The 27,145-nt window shown below is 37.2% G+C and overlaps 1 protein-coding gene across 2 annotated transcripts; it reads left to right on the top strand.

The window, feature by feature from the left end:
- Positions 1-1,536: 1,536 nt before the first annotated feature.
- Positions 1,537-22,666, top strand: zfr2 (zinc finger RNA binding protein 2). Of its 2 annotated transcripts, none has more exons than XM_083559072.1 (19): positions 1,537-1,667; positions 4,133-4,367; positions 7,052-7,166; positions 7,442-7,657; positions 8,764-9,161; positions 9,433-9,615; positions 9,760-9,979; positions 10,092-10,207; positions 10,729-10,848; positions 12,175-12,308; positions 13,025-13,151; positions 15,202-15,380; positions 16,138-16,306; positions 17,198-17,369; positions 20,051-20,133; positions 20,373-20,468; positions 20,563-20,674; positions 20,792-20,880; positions 22,214-22,666. In XM_083559072.1, the coding sequence occupies exons 1-19, from the start codon at positions 1,612-1,614 to the stop codon at positions 22,376-22,378; spliced, it is 2,985 nt and encodes a 994-aa protein (XP_083415198.1). In that variant the 5' UTR covers positions 1,537-1,611; the 3' UTR covers positions 22,379-22,666. The 2 variants fall into 2 exon arrangements, with proteins under 2 accessions (XP_083415198.1, XP_083415197.1); XM_083559071.1 differs by having other exon boundaries at positions 20,783-20,880.
- The last annotated feature ends 4,479 nt before the right edge of the window (positions 22,667-27,145 follow it).

The following is a 27,145-nucleotide window of genomic DNA, read 5'->3' as shown; positions in this document are numbered from 1 at the left end:
TACACCAAATAATTAACAATATAACATAACAGAACTGTCTGATATGCTTGTGGACAGTGTGTTTTTAATTTCTTTCCTGGGAACCAAATCCTGGACTGAATGCAGGTGCAGCTGCAGGTGTTGCTCATGCACACAAGTTTCTTCTGTTCTCTAGTTATCTTCTGGCAGTTTACTAAGTTCACAAAACTATATTCCTGTCTTGTTAAATATGCAATGCTCATACTTTTGGACAAAATGGTTTGTCCTTATGCTCCCTGGTTTCCAGCGTGCCTTGGAAGAAAATAAACAGAAGTTCATACTACAGATGTCTTCTCATTTAGAGAGGCAATGTAAAAACGTCCACTTTTTAAAGCCTAGATGGTGCACCACAACAACAAATTCCCTTATGTGGTGCTTTCCCAGTTCTGCTCATATAGTCTCCCAAATGTCTCTCAATATCTTGTTATTCATTTAATACTGTATTTTCATGTTTGGCTTTCTTGATGAAGGGTTCCAAAATGTATGTCTGTAAATAAAAACATTTAGGCAATTGATACACTATGACTGGAATAAATCTGCTACCAAAAATAAAACAATGGTCAATATTGACATTAATAGCAATAATAATAATAATAATAATAATAATAATAATAATAATAATAATAATAATAATAATAATAATAATATTAATAATAATAATAATATTAATAATAATAATAATAATAATAATAATAATAATAATAATAATAATAGTCTGTTCTTAAAAATAGGTGCCAAAATAAATGTCCATAACTAAATTAATAGCCAATAAATACACTATGACACCAAGTTGCTAAAATGAACTAATGAATGAATGAATGAATTAATTAATTTATGATTAACTAATGAATAAATTATGTGGTTTTTGGTGACCCACTGATTTTATTGTTTTGTACACTTTTGAGACATACATGAGACTTTTCTACACTATTCTATAACTTCATGAATCATTTCTTACACATTAATAAATTATATAATGAATGTTATGTTTCATGTTTGCTTTTTAAATTAAGTAAATGTAAAGTAAAAAAAAAAAAAAAACATCATGACACCAAGTTGCTAATAAGAATAAGAATAAGAATAAGAATAAGAATAGATTACATTTAATTATACGTGCTATTTGGGGATTTATTGATTTTATCGTCTTACAAGTGTCCACTTGTACTGTACTCTTATGGGACATAAATAGCTCCTCTCTACACTTTCCCCCCTTTTCTCCTTTCTTTCTTTCTTTCTTTCTTTCTTTCTTTCTTTCTTTCTTTCTTTCTTTCTTTCTTTCCGTTCTATGATTTCTCACTATTAAAATTAATTTCTCACAATAAAATAAAATAGAAAAAAAATTAACAAGACATTTGTTATTATCAAACGAACATTTTTATTATTATTATTATTATTATAACATTTGTATTATTATTTTTTCAATAAAACACCTTAATGTAATGTTAATTCAAAATAAAAGCATCAAAGCGCGAGCAGTTTTGAAGTTGCCATAGTGACATCATGAGCGACGTCTCCATTATCCAATTAACAGACAATTGAATCACACAAGGTGGGATTAGTCACAAAGCGGGTGGGAAATGCAGAGAAACCAAAATGGCTGCTAGTAATTATTATCGATATGCACATGGACCCGGTGCACCGCAGTGCAGGTAATACGGACGGTTCGGATTTTGTTCTGGAGCGAGCAGGGATTTGAATGCGCAGTTTTTTAAATTCGAGCTCTGATAAGTGCTGTTATTATACAGGCGAGGAGACGCAAACTAGCTAGCAAAGTTAACTAGCACACTAGCCCTGAATGTGGGTGGAGTGAATTAGCCTTCTCATGGCCACAGATATAAATCGACTGGCTGACCTCATTTTATGTTGTGATTTGTGTCTTGTTGGTTTCTGATGCCATGGCTTGAATACAAATTAAGAAAATGTAAATAAGTTGGACAAAATTGTTTGTTGGACAAAAAGTTGTAATCTTTTAGGGACATTTTGTTTGATGGACAGGTGTTTGGGTACAGTTAAAGGGACATACAACCATTTCTTCTTCATGTAGTCTTCATCTTTATGTATTTGAAATCTGTATTTTATTTAACGTTTAATTTTCTATTTATTTGTTTTTTAGCTATCCAATTGGTTGGTTAATTCTTTTCAATTAATTGTTATGCAAATAATGAGTCCAAATATCTGGTCACCTGTTCAGGTTTTGGGTCACAATGGGTCGACATCTTCAATGCTCCTTGGCATCAAGTCTCTTGAAGAGTCTCTAGACAGTTTTGATGATGAAGGATAAGGGTGTCACTCCAAGATCTCAACTAGGTGTAGATCTGTTGACTCTAAATATCATATGTAATTTCCAGTGAGCTCTGGTACCCTGTGGATGGTGGGCACAGTTATCTTGGGACAGACCACATTTATCAAAATAGGAATTTTTAATTATAGGAAGAAGGAAATCATTCAGATGAGCATTTTTTTTAATGTTCAGTTGCACTTCCCTTAAAGGGACGAGTAAAGTCAAGCTACCGCAATACACCATGACATACATTCACATCATTGGTTTCTTGTAGCTGCCTGTATTAGACATAAAACACTGACGTTCACCTACAAAGCCAAAAGAAAAAGACCTGCACCAATCTACATCTGAGCATTTATCTCTGCACCACACTCTCACCATCCTCTTCCACTGGAGCACTGGAAAAAGATGGCAAGAGATTGCAAATGTAAGTACTTGTGAAAAACATATGTCTTGACTGCTAGTCACCATAATGGAGAAGTCCTGTTATATGTCTTCCTTGTATCCTGGAAGATGGTAAGCTCAATGGACTCTTCTCTGTTCTGGTCACTAGCAGCACTAACGTATCTCTTTCACAAGTACTTAAACGATCACCCCTTCTAAAAAAAGTTTTCACAACTATAATTCCTCCCAACAGCTGATAGTATTTTCTAGTAGTAGATAGTGTTCTAATGAACTGCAATCAGACTTTATTTACTGCATCAAGGCCTTTCTGCACTTCTCTGGTATACACGCAATTGGCGATTTCTTGAGAATATGGAGAAGCATAAGTCATCTGACCAGATTACCAAAAACTCTATAGACCAATGTGTGTGGTTTTGCCCATTAAACTCTCAAATGCGTAATGCTGATGCACTGCAACACTTCTACAGTATTTCTACCTATGCAATCTGATCATTACAAGATATTCTCAGTCACCTAAAGTGTAGTTGCACTTGTATTTTCACTTTCTACCACAATTTCCAACATTTTTACATCACAGAGTACGGTAGGATATTTAAGACATAGTTATTTCATACCTTAAACCTTAAAACAGTTACCTGTTTCATCGATTTTTGCTCACCTATCTATGTACGTGCCAAAATATTATATTTGAACAGATTTATGTATATTAATGCCAATATTTTTGTCATTTAAAAGGTTTTTGGCCACCTGACCATTACACTCATGTGATTCTTCACCAAACTTGCCACAAACTTCAATCACAGAATTGTATAGTCTTAAAGTCTAGTTTTGTATAGAAATGTAAAGTCTTTGTATGCTCTAGTATATTAATTTCCCTTTACTGGAATTATGAGACTTAAAGCGAGCTCTATAAAGACTTGGTGTGTTAAGGTTGGAATGAAAGGACTTGAGTGTCCTGCCAAGAGCCCTGACCTTAACCCCACAGGATTAAACTGGACTGCTGACTTCAACTTCTGACTTCAACTTTTGACTTCCCACAGAAATTTCCCCACTGTGGGACGAATAAAGGTATATCTTAGGTATATCTTATCTTAAACAGAACTCCTCACCTGACCACATTAATGGCTTAAAGCAGACTGGAGGTTGTTATAATAGCAAATGGAGACTAAATCGGAAATGCAATTTTGTCGAAAATCATACTGTATATGGGTGTGAAGTTCAGGTGTCTGAAAACCTTCTGCCAGATAATGTTTCACAACAATCATTGGTTAAAATTCCACATGGTGATAAATATCTATTTGACACATCTGGTTAAATTTGGTGTCCTCCATAACTTTTATTACTTAATTAGAGGTTGATTGTTTTCCAGGCTTTATTTCACACAGGATCTTCTTATTGAAATTAATGGTTCCTGTCGATCTTTTTCAGCAACCAGCCACTCCTGGCTTACTCTCTCCAAACCCCTGGCAGATACAGTGTTCAGCCATCAGCACATGGAGTAACTCACACAGCCTCGTTCTCTCCAGCCACAGCACACAATCTCCAGCCAGTGGTGTCTCAAACCTACCAACCGTACCAGACTCCTGCGGCTCCAAATTACAGCACTGAAGCGGCACCTCAAACAAGCAGCGACTCTCAGACCTATCAGCTCTACGGGGAAGGGGTCAGTTTTATGTTTACCATCATATGAAACAGCATAGAGGGCATACACATGTAGATACATACAGAATTTGGTGTATAGGCCACTCAGGATCGTCTGCTCCGACGCATGTGAAGCATATCTTCATGGAGATGGCTTTGTGCATAGAGGCCTTATCATCATCTAGAGTGCATTATCATGCTGAAACAGGTTTGGGTCTTCTAGTTCACGTGAAGAGAAAATTGAATGCAACAGACATCCTATACAAGTGTGTGCCCCAAATAGTCTATATATTGTAATTTATCTTGTGTATGTTATCTCACCTCAAAAGCTTATCCACTTCATAAGTTCAGCAATGTAGAAACCTTTAGCAATCCTCAAGGTGCTTTATAATGTTTATTCCTCATTCTTTCTATGGCCATTGGCATTTTGCACTTGCCCTAGTTACTTCTGCCTGAGCACAACAGCTAGCAAACATGGATGGTGAAGACTAGCACATGCTTTCAGATTTCAGACTGCTTCTTGTTTTATACATTTTTATTTTAGAATATTTTTTTGATCCCACAGGGGATTGTTAATTTGTTGCACATCCCAGCGATGTTAGAAAGATGGGATCAGAGCATGGGGTCAACCACGTTACAGCTCCCATCCAGCACATAGGGTTAAGGGCCTTTCTCAAGGGCCCCAAAAGAGGCAGTCTGGCGATACAGGGGCTTGAACCTCTGAGCTTCCAATCAGTAACCCAACCTGCCGACTTGCCACTTGAATATCCTGCTTAGTGTTGATACACAATTTTATTATACATTCAATACCATAGAAGTCACATTGTATCCTAAACAACATCATTATGCAAGACTGCTTTTTAGCTTCATTAACCTGAAAAAAAAATATTTTGGACTGTGTTCTTACCCATTGTATACTTCTTTTCTGAATGTATTTTTTATTTGTGCAAAAAAAAAAAAAAAAAAAAAAAAAAAAAATATATATATATATATATATATATACAGTGAGGAAAATAAGTATTTGAACACCCTGCTATTTTGCAAGTTCTCCCACTTAGAAATCATGGAGGGGTCTGAAATTGTCATCGTAGGTGCATGTCCACTGTGAGAGACATAATCTAAAAAAAAAAAATCCAGAAATCACAATGTATGATTTTTTAACTATTTATTTGTATGATACAGCTGCAAATAAGTATTTGAACACCGGAGAAAGTCAATGTTAATATTTGGTACAGTAGCCTTTTTTGCAATTACAGAGGTCAAACGTTTCCTGTAGTTTTTCACCAGGTTTGCACACACTGCAGGAGGGATTTTGGCCCACTCCTCCACACAGATCTTCTCTAGATCAGTCAGGTTTCTGGCCTGTCGCTGAGAAACACAGAGTTTGAGCTCCCTCCAAATATTCTCTATTGGGATTAGGTCTGGAGACTGGCTAGGCCACGCCAGAACCGTGATATGCTTCTTACAGAGCCACTCCTTGGTTATCCTGGCTGTGTGCTTTGGGTCATTGTCATGTTGGAAGACCCAGCCTCGACCCATCTTCAATGCTCTAACTGAGGGAAGGAGGTTGTTCCCCAAAATCTCGCAATACATGGCCCCGGTCATCCTCTCCTTAATACAGTGCAGTCGCCCTGTCCCATGTGCAGAAAAACACCCCCAAAGCATGATGCTACCACCCCCATGCTTCACAGTAGGGATGGTGTTCTTGGGATGGTACTCATCATTCTTCTTTCTCCAAACACGTTTAGTGGAATTATGACCCAAAAGTTCTATTTTGGTCTCATCTGACCACATGACTTTCTCCCATGACTCCTCTGGATCATCCAAATGGTCATTGGCAAACTTAGGACATGCCTGGACATGTGCTGGTTTAAACAGGGGAACCTTCCGTGCCATGCATGATTTCAAACCATGACGTCTTAGTGTATTACCAACAGTAACCTTGGAAACGGTGGTCTCAGCTCTTTTCAGGTCATTGACCAGCTCCTCCCGTGTAGTTCTGGGCTGATTTCTCACCTTCCTTAGGATCATTGAGTCCCCACGAGGTGAGATCTTGCATGGAGCCCCAGTCCGAGGGAGATTGACAGTCATGTTTAGCTTCTTCCATTTTCTAATGATTGCTCCAACAGTGGACCTTTTTTCACCAAGCTGCTTGGCAATTTCCCCGTAGCCCTTTCCAGCCTTGTGGAGGTGTACAATTTTGTCTCTAGTGTCTTTGGACAGCTCTTTGGTCTTGGCCATGTTAGTAGTTGGATTCTTACTGATTGTACAGGGTGGACAGGTGTCTTTATGCAGCTAACGACCTCAAACAGGTGCATCTAATTTAGGATAATAAATGTAGTGGAGGTGGACATTTTAAAGGCAGACTAACAGGTCTTTGAGGGTCAGAATTCTAGCTGATAGACAGGTGTTCAAATACTTATTTGCAGCTGTATCATACAAATAAATAGTTTAAAAATCATATATTGTGATTTCTGGATTTTTTTTTTTTAGATTATGTCTCTCACAGTGGACATGCACCTATGATGATAATTTCAGACCCCTCCATGATTTCTAAGTGGGAGAACTTGCAAAATAGCAGGGTGTTCAAATACTTATTTTCCTCACTGTATATATATATATATATATATATATATATATATATATATATATATATATATATATATATATATATATATATATACGGATCTTCTACTGAAAACACAGGGGAATTGCAGCTATGGACAGCCAGCATTAGTCAGCAGCTATGAGAACAAACAATACTATCAGACGAGTGGCACAACTGCTCAATGCAGTCCATTGGAGGCCTACTTTCAGACAGGTAACTCATTTTTTGATGTGGTCTTTGCATATCTGTATATAATAAATAGAACAACTGTATTTGGACATCTGACTCTTCCAGCCGTATGTGTTTTTTCCCCAAAAAAGTTGGAGGCACACAATTGTACAGGATGCCCCACACAGAACTTCATCATTATGAGCGTATATGTATGCATTTGCAGGTGGAAAGGAATCCGGTGTTTAGGAAACTTTTTTTATTATTTATATTTCAGCATTTGTTCTATTAACTAATAAAGTTTGCTGTTGTTTCCTCAGGTGGGAAAAGTGATTACAGGCCTGTAAGTTCAGTGTACACCCAGTCTCCGCCTGAAAGCCAAGCCACAGCACTCAATCCCCTGCCTCCTAATAGCTCTGTGTCCACCAGCTATAGTGTTTACCCTGCATCCACCATTGTACAGCAACCGCCCAGTTCTATCCCCTCCTTTACCCCCTGTTCCTCCTATAATTCAACAGCTACCACTTCATACAGCAGTAAGTAGTCGGAGTTTTCTTTATTTGTACAATATATGTATGTATGTATGTATGTGCTAGTGCACAGTTCCAAAACATGACTGCTTGAAGACCGCATATTTTTTACGAATTCTCCATACATAAAATTCCATTTTATATCTGATAAGATAAATAGAAAAAAAAAACAACAACAACACGTTTGTCACAAATAGGTTACAGCAAATGTTAGGAAGTTGTTTGAGCACAGGGAGAGTGAGAGGGCATTACATGCTATCTATGGATGCTAATCTATAATGCAGGCTTAAATGTAAATGAAATTGAGGTTCCTGATCTTCAATATACAGTAGATGCAATTGAAACGTATACTTTCAGTATCCATGGAACGAGATTTTAATATATTTTTATGCTATTTTAAAAGAAGTGAAATTTGTTTTGAGAGTACAGAGGGCTAGCTTACTTCCACAGTACATTACTGTAAACCATGTCTGGTCATCTTCTTCTTCTTTCGGCTGCTCCCATTAGGGGGCGCCACAGCGGATCATCCGTCTCGATACCCCCCTGTCCTCTACATCTCCCTCTTTCAAACCAACTACCTGCACCCTCACCACATCCATAAACCTTCTCCTTGGTCTTCCTCTTTTCCTCTATTTAAATACAAATATATTATGACATTATAAGATTATGAGTAGTGAAGTGAATAACACAGGTTATCTCTTCATGATGGAACATTTTGTCCTCAAAGTTGATGTTTTAGAAGCAAATGGGCAAGCATAAGGATTTGATTGAGTTTGACAACTGGGTCAGAGCATCTCCAAAACTGCAGCTCTTGTGGGCTGTTCCTGCTCTGCAGTGGTCAGTATCTATCAAAAGTGGTCCAAGGATGGAACAGTGGTGAACAGACGACAGGGTCATGAGGGGCCAAGGCTCACAGATGCACGTTAGGAGTGAAGGCTGGTCCGTGTGGTCCGATCCAACAGACGAGCTCCTGTAGTTAATGTTGTTAATGTTGTTAATGCTCGACTGTTTTGGCAGCAGAAGAGGGACTGAAATATATAAATATATATATGGAAATGACATTCTGTAGCATCAGCTTTAAATGTTTGCTTTAATTCTGTCCATATCTGCAGGTCATGACTACTCCACTTATGAGCCTTGCACCTATATCTCCACTCATTCATATTATCAGGCTAACCAACATCTTGCATCTCAGTGCCAAAGTCAGCCCCAGGTTCCATCCCAGTATCCACAATGTCCTTTCCATCAGTCCCAGGGTTCTTCTTATCAATTCCTGCGTTCTCCCGATCAGACTCAGCACCTCCAGCAGCAAGCCCAGGCACCTGCAAAGCAGCTCAACAGTTTGTCCTGTAGTAGCTCAAGGCACAGTTCAAGGGTCATCGGTTCTGCTGTTGGTTCGTACAGAACACCCAAAGTTCATCAGAATAAATTCCAGAAGCTCAAAAGCCCCTCTAAACAGCCTCAGCTTCACTACTGCGATATCTGCAGGATAAGCTGTGCTGGTCCACAGGTATGTTAGAGTCTGTATGTTAGAGGAATACAATTTGCAATACTGTAAATGGTGTTTGAAGAAAATATTTATATTGCTGCTTAACAAAATACCTGTTGAATGCTCTTGTTTGTCCTCCATATTCTCCACAAGAAATTCTGGAAAATGACCCTAATGTACAAGGCATAAAATAACAACTAAATATTACATAACATGAAATAAATATCGACTGACCAATAAATTAAATATTAATAAACATGTAGGCATCCAGTCTCCTCTTTCTCTCCCATAGACCTACCGTGAGCACCTGGAGGGTCAGAAGCACAAAAAGAAGGAAGCGCTGCTGAAAGGTAGCAGTCAGAGCACTAACGGGCCACACAACCTTCAGATGCAACTACGCTGTGAGCTCTGTGATGTTTCCTGCACTGGTGCAGACGCCTACAAAGCACACATCCGCGGGGCCAAGCATCTAAAGGTCCTGCAATTTGAGTACAGGTCCCTTTAATACATTTTATGTGCTGAGTTTGCATTGTGATTTCTTGCACACACACACACCTACATGAATTCAGTATGCATAAAGAATCATTTTCTGACATTCTTTATTTGGAATTGCCATTAGGTGGTGAAGCTGCACACCAAACTTGGCAAGCCTATACCATCCACTGAGCCTGTTTTTGTGAGCTCTGCCCCTGTTCTCAAGACAACTGTCTCGGAAAAACCGGCCATTTCAGTGTCTTCAGCATCTGCTTGTTCTGCAGTACCACAGAAACCCCCTGTCTTAAAGTCTCTTAAAACCGAGACGCTGAAGACGCATGCTCCTCCCAAAACCATAGCTGTTGGTAAGTGTGATGGATGGTTGGATGGATGTTTCTTTACTGCATTAATCGTTTTAACATTGCTTCTAATATTGCTAATAATGCTCTCTTGTGGTTTCTTGGATTGAAACCAAAGCTTCTTCTCCAGACCCTGTGAGAGTCGATGAGATGAAACAGGCGGTGCTGAAATCTGACTTTAAGATTAACGACGAAGGAAATGTCCGACCTGTTGGCCATGATTATGTAGAGGAGGTGAGAGTTCATTGTATTTGTTAGAATATTTGGATATTGTATTACAGATACCATAGAAGATCTAAGTTCCATGGTATTGGAAATTTTAGTATGTATTCCAGGTAATCCAATTAAATATACATTTACCTTAACTCAAATGTAGTCTGTTTGGTAGTTAAAATTTGTTTTTTTAGTTTTTCACTGGAGATATGATGGTTAGTGAAGATTAACTTCACAGTATGTGGCCTCTGACATTGCAGATTATAGGCCCATTTTACGACAACTTACTCACATTCTTTCAGTAACGATAGAAGAAATGGGAAGAATTAATGTTAGATGCTATTTGGATGATAAAACAATTAGTTTAATGTTATGTAAAAATAAACGTTCAAAATAAAAGATCACTGAAGTAACCTGTGTCTTAATAGTTGACTGAGGTTGAACTGTTTGTTTTTTTGGGGTGTTGAAATAGAAAGAAACTTTGCAAATGTATGTCAGATTACACCTGTTGGCGTTTGAAACTGACGCTCGCTTCATCTCAGATACGCAACGATGACGGCAAGCTGTTAAGCTTCCACTGTAAGCTGTGTGAGTGCAGCTTTAATGATCCGAATGCCAAGGACATGCACTTAAAGGGCAGGAGACACCGGCTTCAGTATAAGGTGGGTTTTTTTCACTCAATTTTCAACCAAAGATATTACTATGGAATATATCAATAAGTATCTCTCACCTAAATGTAACATGGTTTCATTGTATAACAGAACAAATATTTTTTTTTACCTTTTATGACTATTTTGGTGACTAGAATTGATTATGATTGTTGCATTATACCAAACTGTACTATCATAAAAAATGATGTTGAGGTTTTCGTTGGGAGTGATGAGGATGGACAGGATTAGAAATAAGTTTATTAGAAGGACAGCGCATGTAGGACGTTTTGGAGACAAGGTGAGGGAGGTGAGATTGAGATGGTTTGGACATGTGCAGAGGAGGGACATGGGGTATATCAGTAGGAGAATGCTGAGGATGGAGCCACCAGGAAGGAGAAAAAGTGGAAGGAGGAGGAGGTTTATGGATGTGGTGAGGGAAGACATGCAGGTAGTTGGGCTGAAAGAGGCAGATGTAGAGGACAGGGGGGAATGGAGACGGATGATCCGCTGTGGTGACCCCTAATGGGAGAACCCGAAAGAAAAAGAAGTACTATCATAAAAAATGGTGCAATGGTTCCCCTCATTGGTGATCTCAATTAAATTTATAAATAAATAAACAGAAAATCTACGTAACTAATGCTGATTTATTTTCAAAGTAAAATTATAATACGCTGAAAAGATAGAAATAATAAGATTTATTACAAAATTGAGTTTAATGTCTAATCCATAGTTTATTGAAGCTTCAATACAATACAGCTGTGTGACTTCTAATGAGATATATGAAGCTGGTCTTTATTATTCATTTTTATTTATTTATCAAATTCTACATTTTAGTGCCTCGTTAAACAAAGGTTACATTTCCTAAATAACGAGATTAAAGTCGTTGAGAATTTATTCTCAATATTAGAATAAAGTCATAAAGCAATATTCTCGTTTTAAATTTATTCTGGTATTGCTACATTTTTATTCTCGTACTCTTCGATTTTTTTTCTGCACTATTTTAATACGCAGCTTAAAAATAAATGTTACCTTTAAAGTTTAATTAAAAATAAAGATTTTTGTCTACAGCAATTTTTCTCCTCTTATAATAAAAGGTGTCACCAGGGGTCAACCTCAGCTCATGGGCACTGGTTTGGGCATCTCTACAAAAATCTCACAGCACATAGCAAAAGACTGTTGTGTTATGGACATTAAGGAGTGTCAGTAAAGGTAGCATATTTTTCTGCTGAGGGTTTTCCATTGCTGTTGTGTCCTCTGTATGATTCAGCGAAATCCAAAGCGAGACAAGTGTGAAATCCAATTAAATCAAAAATGCAAATTTTCTTGTTTTAACTTTAGAAAAAGGTGAATCCAGAAATATTAGTGGAGATCAAACCAAGTGCCCGATTGAGGAAGCTACTGGATGACAAACTGAGGAAGCAGAATCAGAAAGCCGTGCTTAAGGATGAGCATCGCTGGCACATGGAAATAAGGTTGACCTTTAATTCTACTTAATACAGAGGGCTTGTTAAAAAAAAACATAATGCAGTACTGTTTATATTGTGTGTATGCACGTTTGCAGTGATCTCAAGCAAGTATACTGCATGAAATTCCTAGAATAACCATCATGCCAAGATTTTATGATTTTAACTTAACGACACAAAACAAGTCATTTCGGCGTCTATCTGTTAATAAATATATTATTGAAACTTGAATAAGTATTTGGGTTTAGTTCTGGCAATACCTCCTGTGATGAGGTTGACACTTGTCTCCAGAGGTGTGACTTCATGTGAAACCACAGCGGCAAACTAAAAGCCGCTTCTGTAAGTGTTTTGTGCTGAAAAAGGTTCCATTATCATGCATTTTATGAAAAACCAGTTGGGATTTTGAGTTCCACAGCAAACCCCGCTGCACATAAAACACATTTTTATTTGTTCAGAGATTTCTGTAGTATGCGAAACCAGGAAGTACGTTTTGTCATCGAGTGTTAAGTAAAATGATTTGCAGGTTAAGATTTTCAGTTGCCAATTTCTCATTCATCTGTTTGACACTGGACACAGGAAATCTTGGAAATCTGATTTATTTTTCAATACTTTTTCACTATGACCAAAGCAATGATTCATGTCTTGCTACTGCATCACAAATATGGTGCTCTTTTTTGTTTCTTAACTAGAAATGTAAGTATACTTTGTTAATACATTTTTAACAGGAGATATGAGGAGGATATGTACTGGAGGAAAGTCGAAGAGGAGCACCTGTATTGGGAGGAACAGCAGCGAAGTCTGCCTCTCCCACTGTTCACAAAACATCCTGTGATGCCCATACCTCCTCTACTGGTGAGGACCCAAAAAAAGTCCACAAAATGTTTGATAAAAAGTACAGAAACAGTGGTGCAAAGATCTTATTTGAATCTGGGTAAATATGCATGAAAAGCACATGCTAACTGAGTGTAATTGTGCAGTAAAATTAAGGAACCGGTCATGTTTCTGTATGTAAATAAATGCCAGATTGTAGCAATGATCTGTAAAGGGAAGTGGCTTGGGGTGTGTAAAACTGAAGGCTTTTGCAATTCGTTTCTGTTGTGTTCTGTGTTTTTTGTAGAATTGCTATACGTTAGAAAATAGTTATGTTGAAATGTTACTTTCAAACCAGCTTTATGAAACATATGTTTTAATAGATGTTTTACTTGCATACTTTATCAGTGTCCTGTAGCTGTGGTTGTGGTTGTGCAGTCTTGGCCTAAAATTGCATCAAAGCCTGTACCAAGAGCATGCTAATTAGATACTTTATTGACCACGGATCGTTAGCTGGCCTTGTCTTCTGTGGCGGTTTCTTTTTTTGCAAGCTTGACTTTCTTATTTTATGTATATATATTTATATATTTATCACAAGAGCTAGCCATAGGCTAAACGTTAAGCAAGCCGGAAGCTAACTGAGATGCATCTCACTTTTATCCTGTGGTGAGCCACAGACCTAAAAGCACATCTACTTGAGTAGCTCAGAGGATTTATTTGTACTTGAAGGAAGATGTCCAAGCTTTTTTGTTGTTGTTCTTTCACCAGTTTAAAAGCGATATTTAGGGAAACATCAGAATTGACTGCAAATAATACTTCAGAAAAAACAGCAAAACAGAGTTTAGCAGCAGGTACAGTGTCTTCTGGAAGTAAATTCTCTTGTTTGTGCTATACACTGAAGATATTCGGGTTTAACATGACAATACGAATATGAATCATTAAACCAGATTTTTTGATTTTTCAGATTTTTTAATGTGTGATCAATAATCTAGATATGTTCACCAAATCAGAATATGGTACCTTTTTAAATTAAACCCCACTCAGGAACTCAAACATTGGAACATATGACTCACTAGTAAATTTGAAGACAGCATTTGTGTGAAGGGAAGTGGTAGCTGAGTGGTTGAGTGTTGGACTTCTAAACAGAACATGATTAAATGAGTTCAGTTCTATGCTCTACCATGCTGGCACTCCTCAACAGCTGTATAAATAAAATCATTGTAAGTCATTCTTGCTTACATGTAAAAGGACAATAGGTGTTTCTTATAGCCCAGGTTTGCCCTATTAGATTAACTGTTTAAATCATAAAAAACTCTGAATGTTCACTGTTGATTTGTACGTTGGATTTCACCTTTGGTGACTGAATTTGTTGTTAAAAAGAATACCGATATGTAGAGTAGAGTTCTGCCAGTAAGCAAAACAAGCCATTTAAGCTTAGAAAAAAAAAAGGGATTTAAGACTGGCCCAGTCAATCACTAGATCTTGTGCGCCATTTCACCTAATGAAAAAGAGACTGATTAAAGGAACCCCACAAAACAAACAACAATTGTATATGCATCAGAGAAAAACATTGCAAAAGATTGGTGATGTTCGTGGGTCTTCGGCTTGATGCTGTTATTGCAAGCACTGGATGCACAACCAAATAATAATTGGTATTTAATTCAGTTTGCTTTCATTTGTTGTTTATTCTTAAACTTTTGCTTACCAAAATAATTAGGTGGTCTGCTACCAAACCTTGCTATGTTACAAGTTCATTATAACTTATCTGCACATCTAGAGAACAGGAAATGAATGCTGTAAGTCTGATTATTATCTCACAATTATCTTTTAAGCTAAAGCCCAAATGATTGCCATTCCAGTACTTTTAGAGATGATTCTATGGTAATAAAATAACTACAGCAATAGGATGTGAGCTTATATCACTGGTTCTTAGTTCCAGACCAATTGGGAAAGATACGACCAATTATCAAGACCTTGTTAGGATCTAAATCCAAATTAGGATAAGGCACAGGTGACAAGCATGACTATTGAAACTAGATTTTAATTAAACTTTACAGTAGTCTGGACTCCATTTTGTTTCTTGTCCCTGCAGCCTGTTCGTAGGCCAGATTCCCCAGATGACCACCACATCATGGCAAAACACGCCAGCATCTACCCGGCAGATCAGGAGCTGGAAGCTGTGCAGCGTATCGTGTCGCATTCTGAGCAAGCTCTCAAACTGGTGTCTGATTTGCTGGAGGAACCAAGTGGCAGAGAATCTGGGGATAGAAAGTGAGTCTCTTCACTGTGTCTGTTTGGAGTATTCAGACATCTACTAAAATGAAATGTGCAGTTCAAACTCTGATCTGAGAAATCTGACGTGAATTAGAGGTCATATTTACAAAGGTCTATGTGTAGATAAAATACTTTTGGAAGCTGGATTATATAGTCACATAAAATATGGATTGACATGGCAGAGGCAGAGCAGCATCTTCCTAGAGATAGAACAGGAAAAGAACTTCTGGATTTATTTAGGCTTTATCCTTTTATTAATTCTTTTTTTTTTTGCACAACAAAGACGTGTTTGTGAAAGGGCCATACATTGGAAGTCAGAAGGCACTTAAGTAAATTGATGATTTGCTGTATGTCTGAACTATAGAAATAAAAGTGAACTATCTGTATCATGTTAAATTGCATAGCATCATATTTTTTCCATTGCATCGAATTGCAATGAATTGCATTGTGGTAAATTGAATCAAAATTGGATCGCACTGCATCATATGTATCTTTTTAAATGGTAATTTCCTTGGGTATGCATCAAGATGCGAAACACCTCGACCTCAGTTATGGAGACACACATCCCAGGTGTACATTAAAGCCAAATGGATACTGAAGCATCTGTTCTACTCATATCATGAATAGACACTTGATACTGTTTAGTACAAGATCCCTGTTAATGAATATAATTAATATCTTTTATTTAATTGGTTTGTAACTTGTTAGTCTGAAATAACTGGAGCGTGTGTGTGTGTCTCTGGCAATGTGGCAGGTTGGATCCTCAGGGCCGAGTGCTGAAGGGGGTAATGCGGGCAGGAATCCTAGCCAAAGGCCTTCTGTTGCATGGGGACAGAAACATTCAGCTCATCCTTCTATCTGCCAAGAAACCCACCATGTCCTTGTTAAACAGCATCACTCAACTGCTTCCCAAACAACTGAGGGTAAGTAAACAGACAGTTTCTGTGAAATTTTAACCGCTAGACAAATTCACACAAAATAAGCCAGATTTTTCGATCATTTTGGCAGAGTGTTGGTGCAGAGACCACAACGTACAATGTCAAATATTATACTTTGATATAGGATTAATAAATCACTTTAGGTCATATGCTCTTTATAAAAGGATCAATTTTGAGGTGGTAATAAACTGTTCTTCTATGTAGTCATATTTTATGGTTAAAGTGCCTGCTTGTTTAGGTTGTTTTAGGAAATTTCGATTATGCACAGCAGGAGGCACACGTCTAAAGTTAATAACTGTGACTGAGAAGTTTGTGAGCAGAAATTTGTAAAAATTTCCATTTATGAAAGAAAGGGTATAAATTGGGTTTTGTTCCTTCTGCTTTCTTGAGAATTTCATAGTGTTAGGTCATGAATCAGTCACTGACAGCATACTGTTCTTGCATGTACTTCCTGATGAAAAATGGTTTCAGTTGTCTAATGACACAAAGTGTGGCTGGAAACACGATGTTTATGTTCTGGGTGTAAGAGTCGCTTTACTGTGGGTATTTAAGTCTTTACTCTGCACTCTTAGTTCATTCAAGGCTGCATCCAAATGTGAAGATGGCGAGAAATATAAGTTTGAAATACTCTTAACTGATCTTTATTGCCTGGTTCTGACACCTAAACCCTACAGAGTGAGCCCAGATTATTTACAGTAAATACATCAATCCCAAAGCGCACAAAAATAATTTCCAGATTTCAAAATTTCTTATATTATGTTTTTCAGCCTTTTTTTTCTCAAAAGGCTACTGATATTATTCAGGATATTATTGGGATATTATTGCCATGTTGTCTCCTCTGTAGTGAGTAATGAAGCGTGTCCTTTCAACCCGCAGAACTTTTCTGAAGACCAGTATGTGGTGCAGGCTCAGCCTGAGGAAGCAAGCATCATCATTATTTCCAGCAAGGAACCAAAAATGCAGGTGACCGTCTGTCTTACTTCACCTGTGATGCGTGAGGAGCCTGAGCCAGCAACTGAAAAGGCAGGTGACAAGCTGCCTGAGAAAGGTTAGAGACCCCACGCCTCCAAATGTATGTCTCCTTTACATTAAAAAGAGAAAGAACTAAATTCAAGATAATTGATAAAAAATAAATTTGACTCATCTTATTTATATCCCAGCTTATTTTTCACTATGACCATTTCAATCTTTTTTGTCAGTGAATTGGCCAGTCTGTTATTAATTTGGCTCTGATCTAAAGCTGGATCTCTGACCTTTCTATTATGTTGCATGTGTCAACATCTCGTTGACATGCTGTGCATTTACAAGCACTGTGACGAATAAGTCCGGCATTGAGTATGGAAATGGGGGGGGGGGGGTGTTTCTGTTTCATCTCAAATAAATGTGTCATTAAATTTAATTGTGCTTCCTTGCTTCATTTCCTTGGAGCTTTTCGGGAAAGAAATAGATAGAAGGAGATAGAAACGAGCTATTTACAAATTTTCCAAAAATGGAACATGGTTTTTGTGGACACCAACTGTATTAATTTAATTATTATTGAATTTCATTTACCATGTTTACACATAATTACATTATTTCATGTGCAAAAATGATTTTTTTTTTTTTTACCCTGGTCATGATTTACCATTTCAAAAGTTAGTTATTTGTTTATTAATTTATTTATATCATTTATTTGTGTCATAGGCAAATGTATATTGATATATTTTATACCTCATTAATGGAAATATTCTTTAGAAAAATATCCTGAATGAGGTACAGTATATACCAGTATATAAACATGCTATGGAAGATTTGAGTTTTTTGGCTTCTCCAGTTTTATTTATATGAATGAAAAGTGGAACTATATTTATAGCCAGCCCAGTCTCACTGCATTTCATGATATAGTCATGAAATATAATCTATTGAGTCGTGTTCACAAATTCCCCTCTTTTTTTGTGTCACTGAGGACGAATTTTTATGTAATGTATTTCAATAGGATGTATTTCTGGTGCTTCCGCCAAAGTCTTTTTCTGCCACTGGATACCACAGACGCTGTATTGTTTTTTTCTCATTTGTTACATCTTAAATCAATATTACATCTATTACACTATTACAACATTTAAGCAGGAGAGTTTATCATTTTTTATTGGTTTATATTAACGTTTTTATTGCTATTATATTAATGTTTTTATTGGTTTATATTAGGTAAACTTCTCGTTATTATAAACCATCGTCAGTGGTTCCTTCCAGTCAAAATACAGTAAATATAATTTCCCGGTTAATTAAGTAGACTGCATTAATTAGAGTCTCATTTATTACAGTATAACCCTTGCGTTTTGATGATCTGCTGATAGTATCTGTTTCTGGACTCTTAGCTATATTTATCTTACTTAATCTTAGTGCAGCCTTTGATGCAATTTCTCATCAAGTTCTTTTAGATAGATTACGCTCTGTAGGTATTACTGGTGTCCCTCTTACCTGGTTCAGATTCTATCTCTCTGGGCGCACTCAATTTGTCTAACTTAAATACTTAAGATCATGCTCCTCATCTGTTACCGCTGGTGTTTCTCAAGGCACTGTTTTGGGCCCTCTTTTATTTATCATTTACTTACTACCTCTTGGTCATATTTTTAGAAAACATGGCATTAATATTCATTGCTACCCGGATGACACCCAGTGTTTTTCGCAATTTTCTAAAGCTAAATATTGATAAGTGGTTCTTCTGGTTGGCACAAATTCCAAATTGTCAAAATTCAATAGTTTCTTACTTTCTATTCATAACTCTTTAATCTCCTCAGGTTAAGAGTCTGGGTGTTATCCTTGATTGTACATTTTTCTTTGAAAAGCATGTGAACATTATTATTCAGTCTGCATACTTCCATCTTCGGAACATCAGCCGTCTTCGTCCGTTCCTCACATCCAATTAAACAGGTGATCTTGTACATGCTCTTGTTACCTCACCTAGGTTACCTCACAAACTCCTTCATTAACGTCAATTGGTCCAGAACTCAGCTGTCCATGTAACTACTAGAACCTCCTCTTTTGAGTACAAGATTGAGTACAAGATTCTGCTTCTCACTTTAAAAGCACTTCAAAATCTTGCACCCTCATACTGTACATATCTGACTTACTTACATTTACATTTACATTTGCTGCATTTAGCTGGGCTGCTCCTCATGTCTGGAATTCTCTTCCACAATCAATACGAGATTGTGACTGTCTGAACACTTTTAAATCATCCCTCAAAACTCATCTGTTCTGATTAGCTTTTTTGGGTCATTTTAAAAGTTAAATAGCGGTTTGATGTTGTTTGATTTTATGATTTCACTCTACTTGTACGATGTCCTTGACTGTTTTGAAAGGCGCCTTTAAATAAAATGTATTATTATTATTATTACTCTAACCCTTACTGTTACCGTGTATTTTCTGCCTTATTCTCTTATTAAAAATAGGGAAAAAAGATTGCCTTTGGCATTTCTGTCAGCATCACCCATGATCCTTTGCCTCAGTTGTTATGGAGACAGAGCCAGACGGAGGCACTCGTGCTGAGTGACACGAAAAAAAGAGGGAATTTTATGTCCATGAACACAAATCAATAGATTCAGTTTCATGACTTTATCAAGAAATGCTGTTGTTATAACAGTATAGTATGACTCTATATTGCCAGATCTTTTTGTTGTGTTTGCTCCTGATTCATGTTGATGGTAAATGTGATGTCAGTTCATGTAAGTCCTGTTTGTCTGTTTGTAGTACCTGAAGATCATGCGGATGTTCTAAACAGGACAAAGTGCCTTGAGTACTTGACTGCTCTTCGCCATACTAAATGGTTTCAGGTAAATGAAGTGCACATTTTTTTTTGTTTGTTTCCTGCTGAAACCATATCAAAGGTTAAGCACAGGTTGAGTTTATAGTGCATCATTTTTAAATATAGATGACTTTTAAACGGGCTTGTCAAAGAAGATACATGTTACAATAAAGATGTCCTTGTCCTGTCCAAATAGTACTTTTATCTTCTATATTTGAGATGTATTTAATTTTCAATGTTTGGAGACTCAGTATATTTTGTCTGCAGGCTCGGGCAAATGGTCTCCAGTCCTGTGTGATCATCATCCGTGTACTCAGAGACCTCTGTCGGCGCATGCCAACCTGGGGCAAGATGCCCGACTGGGTAAGAGTCTGGCATTTAGCCCACCTGAATTCTAATAAGTAACCTTTCATATTTGCTGCACAAAAAGGTTTCATTGCTGTGTTTTGTGTTGAAGGCCATGGAGTTGCTGATTGAGAAAGCGATCAGCAGTGCATTGACTCCTCTAAGTCCAGAAAAAGCCTTGCGCAGAGTTCTGGAGTGTGTTGCTAGTGGAATCCTGCTGCAAGGTGTATGGATTTATATTGCCAGATTAATGCTTGTTACAGTCCCAATTGAACACATGTTCTTGGTTCATATAGATGTTAACAAAAAGTGTGTATTTCTTCTTCTGTGAGATGGTCCAGGCTTGATTGACCCATGTGAAAAAGTACAAACAGATGCACTCAAGACCATGACCAAGCAAGCCAGAGAGGATATAACAGCAAGTGCTCAGGTATTCAGAAATGCACTGGTGAACAGTGATGACGTAAATGTATTTCGTTACTGTACTTAAGTAGCTTTTTTGCATAACTGTACTTTACTGACGTTTTTCCATTTGGGGAGACTTTAAATTCACTACAGTTCAAAGTCAAATATCTTAAGTTTTACTACATTTTTGCGAAATCAGTCGTTCCCTTTTATTTGAATGAATAAAAACTAAATTAGTCAAACACACAGCAATCCACCAATCAGGGTCGAGCACGCACTCTGTTTTGAACTCGTTCTGATTGGCGCTTGGTGGTATCTACTGATCACCAACATACAGTTCAGCGTCAGTTCAACAGCAAGAACATTTAGAGAGGAATAAATGATGAAGAAACTTCTGGCTCGAACTCGCCACAACACCCGTGATTTTAATTTTTTTAAGTAGTTGAAAAGAAGGTTTCAGGCTCATAATAATTGTAATAAAAATCAATCAGTGTTTGACTCATTAATATCATTCTATTAATAGATCAGTGTAACATACATTGGATACTTAAGTACATTTGAAGGTAAATACTTTAATACTTTTACTCTTTACTATACTTTTAAAAGGAGCAGATTTACTTTTACTGGAATAATATTTTACAGAGTTTATCTCTACTTTAAGTCAACTACATGATTCGTGTTCTGAAATACATTATGTGAGCAAAAGTAAATTTTCAGTTCAGTTGAACTTGGATATTTAAACCTGTTTCAGCATGTCAGTGCCCCTGTGTACAAAGCCAGCTCCCATTAATATATGCTTCACATGGGTTGGAGTGAAAGATCTCCTGCTATAGTGGTCTGACCCTCCCCACTGAACACTTTTGGTATAAATGTGAACGCTGACTGCACCCCAGGCCTCCGCAACTCACCTACATTAGTACCTGACTTTACTATTACATCCATTGTGGCTGAATGTGCACAAACTTTTGTCCATGCGCTGTAATAAGCACCAGTTATACATGATTCACATTGATGTAACCAGGTTGGATCTTATTCTTAATTTCTTAGTTTTAATTGTGATATGCTGGAACAGGTTTGGCTCTCCTAGTTCAAGTGAAGGTAAAATGTAATGGTACCACGTCCAAAGACATCCAATTGCGTGTTTTCATTGTTGTGGTAACCGGCTAGAAAATTTAGGTCCACTTCCATATACCGTATTCCTCGTATACCTATTGCTTCATCCGCCAGCTTCCTGCAGTGTGTCATGCAAACGTTTTACACCAGTGTAGGTGTAATACTCCAAAACAAATGATTCATCTTTTTTCAATTTTGTCATTTGGTATGTAACCATAAGACCGACGTCGGCTCTTGTCTTACAGCACGCCCTGCGACTGCTGGCTTTTCGTCACATCCACGAGCTCTTAGGGATGGACTCACTACCGGTGTGTAAGACGAGCATATGCAACCGAAAAAGGCAGGGTGACAAAGCAGACGTGGGGGAAGGGGAGGGCAAGAAGGACAAAAAAGATTACCCGGATGCCTAAGAAGTTCCACAGAAATCATGCGTAATTTATAGTATATTCTGTTTTCATGGTGGGGACGTCTTTCTTTCAAATCGAAAGCCAAAAACAGAGAAGTGATGCTTCCTCTTTTCTTGTTTTATTATGGCTGTACTGAAATTAGTATGTCCTAGCAAGTCACTGTACGTCATTTAAAGAATAGCAGAGACGTTATTAGCAATTTAAAGTCTGAAAACATTAATAGACTTGAATTTTTCCAATAAAAGCATTAAAAAAATGTTTTTAAAAAGAAAACTTGGCCCCCTTTAAAAACCGCTTTTAAAATTTTGGATTGTTTCATCTTCTGTTGTTTTATTACGTATGAATATTGCAAGTAAAGTTTATATAATCATTAATAATCACAAAAAAATAGTATTGAAGTTTATTCACACCATCAGCTTTTGAAATTAATGTTTATTTTTGCTCCGAAAAGAAGTGCATCGTCTTGTGAACTATACCGAAAAACGTAGGCTGTGTTTTAAAAAACTGTGCCAACTGTTTAAGAGAAAAGAGGCTTTTACCCGTCATATATACATAAAATATACATGACACATTATACAGCAGAGTGAAATGCTGTCTTTCACATATCCTTATGAGAGAATTAATGGCCTTGTTCAAAGGCCAACAGTTGCAGCTTGACAATAAGGCTCTGGGTTACTGATTGGACTGACTTTCCAATCAGTAACCCAGAGCCTTAACCATTGAGGTACCACTTAGTACCAATTTATTAGGTTTAAAATCCAAGTAATTTCTTTTTTCTTGCACACAAATGTAATATATATTTTTCATTTCGACCAAAGGATCGCAAGTGTCACAGAAGCGTAATATAGAGGAACAAAATGACCAGCTTGAATGAGATTTTGCAACAGAAATGGGTTGTGCTGCAGGATGTTTTCCTTTGTGACTGAAATCAAGGTAGCTTAAAAGAGGACTGAAATAAAGTACAATTAAAGTGTGTGGAACAGGATGGTGAGGATGTTGGTAATTGTTTCATACTGTAATAAGATATGCAATACATTGGGCTTATTATTGTTGTTATTATTATTATTATTATTATTATTATAACAATAATTAATTCTGAATTTGTGTTTTGTAGAATTGCAGAATATGAGTCACATTTTGGTGATGTTTTGGTTAAGGTTGTGAACCTTTCAGAACGTCTGTGCAATGCTACACATATTAAACTCCTACCTGCACAAAACTGACACTTGTGAAGTTCATTTTATTGGTTGGATTTTAGATGCTGTTTATGAAGTTCTACTTTTTTTGCTTCAATTTTTTCATTTATTGAAGCACTATATGACCTAAATATACGTAAACTATATGGACAAATGTTTGTGGACAGACCTTTTGAACATCCCTATGCCACAATTGAATCCCATTTGCTGTTATCATAGAATCCTCTCTTCTGGGAAGATGTTTCACTAGATGTTGGAGAAAGCTTGTGGAGATTCATTTAGCCACATGGGTGTTAGTAAAGTCAGGTGCAGTCAGCATTTCAATTCATTCCAAAAGTATTTTCCTCTATAGCAGGAGATCTTCCACTCCAGCCCATGTAAACCATATCTTTGTTGAACTGGCACTGTGCACTGAGGAATTGTCATCCTGGAACAGGTCTGGGTCTCCTAGTTCAAGTGAATGAAAAATTCCAAGCTACTGCATTCAAAGACATTTTAGTCAATAGTGTGGCTTAAACTTTCTGGTAACAGTTTGGGGAAGAACCAAATGTGGCTGGAAAATTATGTAATTTTGTCCATGTTGTGCATGTGAACACCTGACTATGACCGCATATGTGGGCCTTTCCAAAACTTTTGTATGCCCTAACATTTATAGTTTTTTTTCACTGGAACTAATTAGACCTATTATTGAAAGCAGGGTCTGTTAAGTGTTATTCTTTATTCAGTAAGGTGTTGGCCCACCACAAGCTACCAAAACATCTTTATTGAGTCTTGTCACAGGTTCTGGATCTGTACAATAGTGATTAACAATGTTCTGATGATTCAATTCAGTTTTATTTGTAATTCACTTTGAACAATGGACCATGTCCCAAAGCAAATAAATGAGGCACAATTAAATTATGAATATACATTTCAAATTAATAATTTGGTCCCTATAATGTTATCCCTAATAAGTGAGCCAAAATGTGTGAGGAAAGAACCTTGAGAGGAACCAGACACACTTGTCATCTGGGTAACAGCAAATGTCTATTCATTTTAGTTTCATCATTTGTGAGGTTAACAACTGTTCACTGATGGACACTTGAGTGAAAAGCTGTTTATGGCAATTGTTGCGCTAAGCCATTGTAGCAAACCTTCTTCATGGTTTTTGGGTTTCACTCTCCACAGTAATCGTATCTATTTTTAGCATTATCCTCAGCAGCATTGAATGGTTTCTAATTGAAGAACTTCATCAGGATGGATCAGGCAGGTCCAGAGACCAATGTATACAGTGTTCTTACACTGTACACAGTGTAGTGTAGAGTTCGGTAGGGTGATGGTGGATGAAAAAAAAAAAGCTGGCCCTGAACCTGCTGGTTTTGGTGCGTATGTTCCTTTATCTTCATTTTGATTGAAGGAGGTTAAACAGTTTGTGACTGGGATGTAAAGAGTCCTTGATGATGTTGTGAGCACTGCACAGACATCTGCTGTGGTGAAGGTGCTCAATGGCAGGAAGTTGGGTGCCAGTGATCCATTGGGAGCTTTTGACCAACCTTTTCAGGGTGTTGCGTTCACACACAGTAGAGCCTCCATACCATGGAGTTGGTCAGGATGCTCTCGATGATGCAGCAGTAAAAAATCATTAGAATCCAGATCCTCAGAGATTACAGTATTTACAGTATAATGAGACATCTCTGTCTATAGTTAAGTGCAAAATCAAACTAAATAAATGAATTCTAATACAAACTAAATGCCCCCCTAAGAATAACAGAGACACCGTACTCCCTCGCCATAGTTTCCATTTGACATTCATTTTTAATTATATAATGCACTATACCTGTCTGAAAGTATCATTTTGTTTCTCCACTCACAGTGAGAATAGAACAATTTAGTAGAGTAGAATCATTTTCCCCGTCATGGGAAGTGTGCTATCTTGGATTGCAAGACGTAGGGTCTTGCAATCCAAGATAGCACACTTTCCATGACGGGGGAAAAAAACGCAAGACATCATGGATGAGCATTTACCACACACCCCTTACACTTACTCTTCATTGTCCAAATAGATTATGAATACATTTTAAATAAATAATTCAGTCCCTATAAGTTAATCCCTAATGAGTGAGCGAGAGGGTGAGAGAAAAACTTCCTGAGATTGTGTGAGGAAGGAATCTTGAGCGGAACCAGAGTCATAAGGGAACCTCAGTGTCATCTGGGTAAAACCAAAGGTCTATTTATCATAGTTTCATCATATATCAACTGTTTACTTACCACATTTTGCAAAGGGTCTATCGAGCGCACCCTGAGCAGCTGCATCACAGTATGGTGAGTATATGAGAGCTTGGATTGCAAAACCCTACAGTGGATAGTGAAGACCATTAAGAAGATCACCAGGGTCTCTGTCCCCTTCTTTGTGGACATTTATACCACATGCCACCAGCATCATGGCACCCCACACACACTCTTCATCATCCAGCCATCTTGAAAAAGGTACAGAGGCAATTGGACCCTTAAGTCCAGACCAGTGGTGGACAGTAATGAAGTAAATGTAATTACTGTACTTAAGTAGCTTTATCACATATCTGTACTTTACTCAAGTTTGGGGAGACTTTTACTTTCTACATTTCAGAGTCAAATATCTTATTTTTTACTCAACTACATTTTGCCACTCAGTCAATCGTTTTTTTGTTTGTACGTTTTTCGCTCATTTGCACGGTTGCGTCAATTATTATATCATGTAATGGTGAATGAACCTGGTCAGGACATAGAGTGTGCACCCAGAGAAGTTCCCTTACTCATACACTCAGAAAGGAGAGTTGGGTGATGTCACCGCAGCCTTCAGGGTTTCCAGTGGGAGAACTGACAAGTATCCTGTTAATTCCAAAATTGCAAAATACGTGGGCATTGTTCATCTATGTGTATTTTGCAACCAACAGAAAGAATGTATTCCTCTTTTTTTTTTCCCTTTCCCCCCTTGTGGTGTGGTACAAGCTTTTTGGCAGGAACGTGAAAATTACATTTTGAACTTCATTCATGATTCTTTTAATTTCACAATAAAGATATAATTATCTTTTTTAGCCATAGTAATGCCCAGGTTCTACAAAACACTTTTCAACTCGTTGAATCGAATAGAAAATTACAAATCTTCTCTGTTATTGTCTCGACACTCAGAGTTATTTGATGATACATTGTGATTTGATCTGCTATTAGTTTTTTTTTGTTTGTTTTTCTTCTTATTTATTTATTTGTATGTTGGTTTACTCAGTGTTATTTAATGAGATCTACTTATTTTTTGTTCTGTTAACTGTAAATAGTTAATTGTATAATTTCATTTTTTTAACTGCAAGACCTGCCGTCGTGACGTCATATCAGTTAGACGCAGAACCCGAATGAATATTATGGATGACAAAAAAGGTCAAAACCCTCGGGACCCCTATTTCATAAAAAAAGAGAAAAGACGTAGGGGGAAAACGTGCTAGTCTACCTATATAAAGGATATAGATGTTGTATGTATCTTATGGCTACAATTAGCCAAGGAGATTAATGGTTCTTGTATGTAATTGTGTAATAAACGCATTTAGGGTGAAATATCAACATG

This window comes from Silurus aristotelis, assembly GCF_946808225.1.
Source record: "Silurus aristotelis genome assembly, chromosome: 13".
NCBI classification, from domain to species: Eukaryota; Metazoa; Chordata; class Actinopteri; order Siluriformes; family Siluridae; genus Silurus; species Silurus aristotelis.
This window is presented reverse-complemented; position numbering and strand designations above follow the sequence as displayed.